Below are 6,000 nucleotides of genomic sequence, written 5' to 3'. Positions count from 1 at the left end.
TGGGTTAGAATGTAAAGAACAGCAACAAATGGTGCTCCGTAGCATTTTCCAAAGCTTCATTTCTGAAGTGCTCTTGGATCCTCATTGGATGAAAGGTACCAGCTGCGTAGTAAGGGGAGCGGTGGGGGGAGGGAAGGCAGACCGCCTCAGGCACTGTCTTGGTGGGGGCGCTGGCACCTCTCCAACCCCCAAGCCATGCTCACACACCCTACCTTCCCCCTGTACCTCTTTAAATCTTCGCCAGAACGAGCAGCTTCTCTGGCCTTCTACTCTCGCTGGCCTGACTCCCCTCGGAAATCACTTCCTGGTCACGTGGCCAGGAAGTGATGTCAGAGAGGAAACCAATGCTGGCGTGAGCAGCAAACCACAGAAGCTGCTCGCTCTGGCAAAGATTTAAAGAGGTATGGAGGAAGGGAGGGTGTGAGTGTGGGAATGGGGTAAAGGAACAGGGGGAGGGTATGGAAGGAGTGGGGAGGGGGGAGGTGAGTAAAGCGCAGAGGGTGCCACTGTCCTGGGTTCTTCCTACTCTCGCTACACCACTGAAAGGTAGTGCTATCAATTCAAATAATTATGAATTGCGGTCCAGGATTAGAAAGGCAATCTTTTCCCATAGTATTTTAGTAGTGATAGGAAAGAAGTAGTTAAACAATGCACTCACTATTATATAAATAATGAATAAATACATGAATATAAATATTAAATCAAAATAAAATGTCCAGTGCAACCAAGTGTAAACCAAGGACAAAAAAAGTCTTATTTGAGTCTGATCTTTGTCCTCTGAAGAGACTTCAGGATGGTCTGCTGGATGTGTGTACGTCACAGACATGGCGGTTTGATATGTGGTGTAGCATTTTCCTCCACGGCTGCAGGTTCATTTGAAAATGTGACCGATAGCCATTCTCATACATTATTTTCTACTTCAATCTGTTCCTTGCCCTGAGAGGGCTTGTCCTGACCATTCTCCTGAGCAGGTTTTGCCAAGGGAGTTGGACTGCTACTAGTAGAAGGGAGAAGGTTAGCAGATTGGAGAACGGCCTCAGAATGTTCTCGTGCTTTCATACGTAGTGCAGCTACACTGGCCGTGCGATTGCTTTGACAGCCATATGTGGGTAAGAAAGAGAGCCCCATTGGGTCTGGAACACAGCAGGAACAGAGTGGGCTTCCTAAATGGAAAGAAGAGACAAGATTGCATTAGGAAAAGTAAAGAAAAGTGAAAGGTTTAATGCAGGGCTGGCCATCTCCAGTCCTTGAGAGTTGTACACACGACAGATTTTCAATATAGCCAATAGTATGGGACCATTAGACAATAGCGATTGTAATGCAGTCAAGTTTCACATCATTAGAAGGAAGGCATTTCAAAAAATAAAAACTACTGCTGTAGCACTTAATTTTAAAAAGCGAGATTTTGATAAAATGAGGAAAATAGAAAAAGCCCATACCTCCCAATAAACTGGTGGCGGTCAGCATTTTTAAAGTGCTGACCACCGCTGGCTAAATTATGCCAGGCCATGTCTGTGCACTGGCACTGAATATTGGGGCATAACTCTGGGCAGCTAAATACCAGGCTGAGTATTTTTTTCACAAAAAAAAGCCCCCCGCACTCTCTCTCACCCCAGAATTCATCTTCTCTCTTCCATCCTCCCTGCTGGCATGAAAGACTCCCCTGCTGGCAAACCCCCCCCTCCCAATATAGATAGGGCCCTCTGGGCCTACCTATGTACCTGGTGATCCGGTGGGGGATTTTTGGAGGCAGAAGCGCAGCCTCCTCATGATGGCCTTTCAAAATGTCCCTCAAAACACCTTATTATTAGGTTCCAGGGTATCATCATTGGTCTAAAAAACCCTGTTTCTTATTAATTTTATTTATATTTTTTAAAATATTTTTTTTCATGTGAATAAAGAGGAATTTATTCACTGCTGAAGGAGAAATATATACAAGTTTAGTCAAGTAGCTCGCAAGTTGATTGATGTGTTCATAAGTGGACATTTATGGAATATGCACAATATAATGAATTCACACAAGGGTGCTTGTGTCTATACACTTTGGTGAAAAAATAGTAGTAATAGCCTTCTCTACTATTTTTATGCAACCCTCTTACATCCAACTTTTATGAGATCCTCAGCGGCACCACTTAGAGCTCAATTCAATCTCATTGCTCTAAGATTTACATGTCAGCTCGTCATCGGGTCCCTGTGTTTTATCTTTTTATCTTTTATATGAATCTACTCATTTTCTATTCACTTTTGTATGTCGTAGCTTTAACTTATTATAATAAGTTAAAGCTACGACATACAAAAGTGAATAGAAAATGAGTAGATTCATATAACTTATTATAATATATTATAATATATATTATAATATATATATTATAATATATATATTATAATATATATTATAATAAGTTAAAGCTACGACATACAAAAGTGAATAGAAAATGAGTAGATTCATATAACTTATTATAATATATTATAATATATATTATAATATATATATTATAATATATATATTATAATATATATTATAATAAGTTAAAGCTACGACATACAAAAGTGAATAGAAAATGAGTAGATTCATATAAAAGATAAAAAGATAAAACACAGGGACCCGATGACGAGCTGACATGTAAATCTTAGAGCAATGAGATTGAATTGAGCTCTAAGTGGTGCCGCTGAGGATCCCATAAAAGTTGGATGTAAGAGGGTTGCATAAAAATAGTAGAGAAGGCTATTACTACTATTTTTTCACCAAAGCATAAGTGGACATTTGTTATGTTCAAATAAATTTGATCATCAGTCAACACATTTGAAAAAATATTGGAAAAAATAATTTAAATATAAATAAAAATAATTTAAAAACATAAGGTTTGGGTTTTTTTTTTAGACCTATGATGATACCCTGGACCCAATAACAAGGTGTCTAGTGTGAATACACGACACCAGGGTGTTTTGAGGTCTTTTTCTCTAGTATTAAAAATGATATAATTGTATTTAGTCAGTGTATTTATAGTTTTTGGCACCTTTGGTAATTTTTGAACACACACATTGGGCCTCATATTGTTATGGCTAGCTTTCAAAACGGCCACCACAACCTCTCGTGGCAATTCGCAGTACTATAGAAAATTTTGTCTTACCAGTTTACTAGACTTTTTTTGAAAATGTAAACAAATGGATAAAGATGAAACTGTTGATATGGATCCCCATTTTAGAAAGAATACATTTGTGAGAGCAGTGATGTTCATATCTTTACATGGAGACTACAGGCATCTTTTTACAAAAGCAGGAGTGAACGTGGAGGCCGATGTTAACATGCATGGATCTCAACACCCCCCACCCCTCCAACAACCATGAGGAAAAAATGTGGGCAACTATCTCAAAATGGCCAACAGTTACACTTGCAAGGCAGCTATGTTCACTGAGAGTTAGCAAAACACGCAAATCTGGGAGAATCAGGATATACATGTATCTGGCACACAGAAGTGAAATACATATGAAAATGGGCCAAATGCTGTGAAGATATTCATGTATAGATATTACAATTGCCCTAGATCCACAGGTGGAATATATATATATATATATATATATATATATATATATAACTTTATTTTTGTATACCGTCATACCCTGAAGAGTTCTAGGCGGTTCACATAGGTTAGACAGAGATTACAAGTGGTTACAAATCAAGATGCACAAACAGCAAAAAAGGAACAATAATAGTTATTAATACAGTTTCAAAAATGGCGTTTAGAATCCAAAAGTAGAGTAAAATAACTCAGCATAGGGGAAAACCCTTTTATACAAATCAAGATGGTCATAGAATTGCAAACAACATGGAGATAGTAGTTACAAGTGGTTGCATATCAAATTGAACGTAGAGTTGCGAATAGCAAGGGGAGAAGAAGGGGGGGATGGAGACAGGGGAGGGGAGAGGGTCAGAAGGGGGGGAGGAGGAGGATAGAAAAGGGGATTAAGTGTCTTGATCTCGAAATAGGTGGGTTTTGTATGTAAATACTGGCCATGCCTGCCACTTAGAGGTTTCTTCCTGCACTTCTCAAGCCTATTGCATGGCTTAGAGTGCAAACCATGACCACATGTTTCTGGTCCCATGTTTAAGGGGCTTTAGAAAGCACCAATACAACTTCTAGGAGGAAGTGCAATTTCTCTGATGCAAACAACAACCTCCTGGAATTTCCTGTAATTGCCAATGAGGGCACGCTGTTCTGCCCTGAGGGAATAAGGCAATACCACACAGCAGCTAGGATCATCTGGCAATGGATCTGTATGTCCCTGGCCAAATAAGCACAAACACATTCCTCCATATACCTGCAACAACATCTGCCAGATAACCATATAGCTAAGAGGTGCCAACTATAGAAATAACACATAGGCATCTACCTGGCACAAATGTTCAGCCAGCCTGAATCAAATTTCCCCATCACATACAGCATTATTGTATATGAGTAGTGGCCATTCCTGTCTATCTATGCCTTACTTAAAAAAAACATATGGTGAGAGATCCATTAAACTATAGATGCCACTCACATACATACAGCAGCCACACTGAATCTGCAATTTGTCTTGGTCACCTTGCAGGAAAGAAGCAGGCTGAACCTTCCCATGCTCACACACCCCCCCTTAATTAAATATGAACGCATGCCACATTCAGTAATATGGCATCACAAAATTATGGACACAGTATATAGTACAATGTTATATAATATGAAATACAGAGACAATAGGGAGTTATTCCATAAGAAGACATGGAGATTTAAGTGGCATGAAGGTCCATAAACACCTATTGATGCACAAATGTGAACATATACACATGTAAATAACAATCTGGCTGGGCACTATTCTGCAAGTACAGGCATATTTTCAGCAGTGTGAACAGCGCAGGTAGGAATGGAGACTTTTATACCGCCTTTTTGTGGCTTTGGCATTTCAAGGCTGGCATTCAAAGCAGTGGACACTGGAGGATTAAGTGACTTTCCCAAGGTCGCAAAGAACAGAACTGGGATTTGATCACAAAACATCTGGGTGTAGAGGCAGTAGCTCTATCAATGAGCCACACCTTCCCAGATGGTTGTATGGGTGAAGTCTGGCTGGAGCATGAGTGAAAGCATACTTGCACATGCAACTTATTAATACTATGTGACACATATCCCCCTATTCTTGGTGCAGGCATTAACACCAGCTCTATGACTGGTGTACATGTCCATGCTTAAAACCCTTTAGGGGTACAGCAAGAACAGAGGTACAAAATGAGAAATTAACTGACTTCAATGTTATTTCATTGCAATGTGCTCTGATGCATTGAGACTTTGGCTTCCATCTCAGCTTTTAAATCTAATATTGAGGGTGGAAATGAATACCTGCATCTTGGCAGGAAAAGATAACAGAGAATTACACTACTGACTAGTAACAGAGATCTTTTGTAGGTTTGGTAATAGAGATCTTTTTGTATGTTTCTAAGTGTTTAACTTTAGAAGGGATGATAACCTCTAAATTATATTGTGATCTAATATATTCTGATTTTTATTTGTGTCCAATGTCTTGTTCTATTTTTTTCTAACCAAAGTTAATGCTTCTCTGAATGTTTTAAATTGTCTGTAAAACTGTGGGCTTCTTTTACTAAGGTGCACTAGCAGTTTTAGCGCGCACTTAGCGCACGCTACAATGCCGCTCACGCTAAACGCTAATACCTCCATAGAGCTTGCGTTAGTATTTTTCATTTAGCGTGTGCGCTAATCTCGAGCGCCCGCTAAAAACGCTAGCGCACCTTAGTAAAAGGAGCCCTGTGTTTCTTCTTGTCCACTCACTAAAGCAAATATGTATTGGTTTGTTGTTTGACATATTTATTGTTACAAAGCAAATTATAGAATGAGAAGTAGATTTAAGGGGATTGGAGAATTCTGTGAGGTGTAAAAATATTTTTGAAACTACATAAAAATCAATCAAGAATTAGCACCATATTTTAAATGTTTTGCATTGTTAAGCTAGGAT

The 6,000-nt window shown here is 39.1% G+C and overlaps 1 protein-coding gene across 4 annotated transcripts in view; it reads right to left on the bottom strand.

Moving 5' to 3' along the window:
- Nucleotides 1-301: 301 nt before the first annotated feature.
- DRGX (dorsal root ganglia homeobox) overlaps nucleotides 302-6,000 on the bottom strand; it is a 60,724-nt gene continuing 55,025 nt past the window's right edge. For 2 of the 4 annotated variants that reach the window (XM_033940537.1, XM_033940540.1), the window contains exon 7: nucleotides 303-1,163. In XM_033940537.1, coding sequence (XP_033796428.1) covers nucleotides 901-1,163 — 263 coding nt within the window. In that variant the 3' untranslated portion in view covers nucleotides 303-900. Of the gene's footprint in view, nucleotides 1,164-6,000 lie in introns of all 4 variants that reach the window. The other 2 variants (XM_033940538.1, XM_033940539.1) reach the window with 2 other exon arrangements.

The sequence above is a fragment of the Geotrypetes seraphini genome, chromosome 4 (assembly GCF_902459505.1).
Source record: "Geotrypetes seraphini chromosome 4, aGeoSer1.1, whole genome shotgun sequence".
Classification (NCBI taxonomy): Eukaryota; Metazoa; Chordata; class Amphibia; order Gymnophiona; family Dermophiidae; genus Geotrypetes; species Geotrypetes seraphini.
The sequence above is the reverse complement of the archived record's forward strand: the minus strand, read 5'-3'. Positions and strand labels throughout refer to the sequence as shown.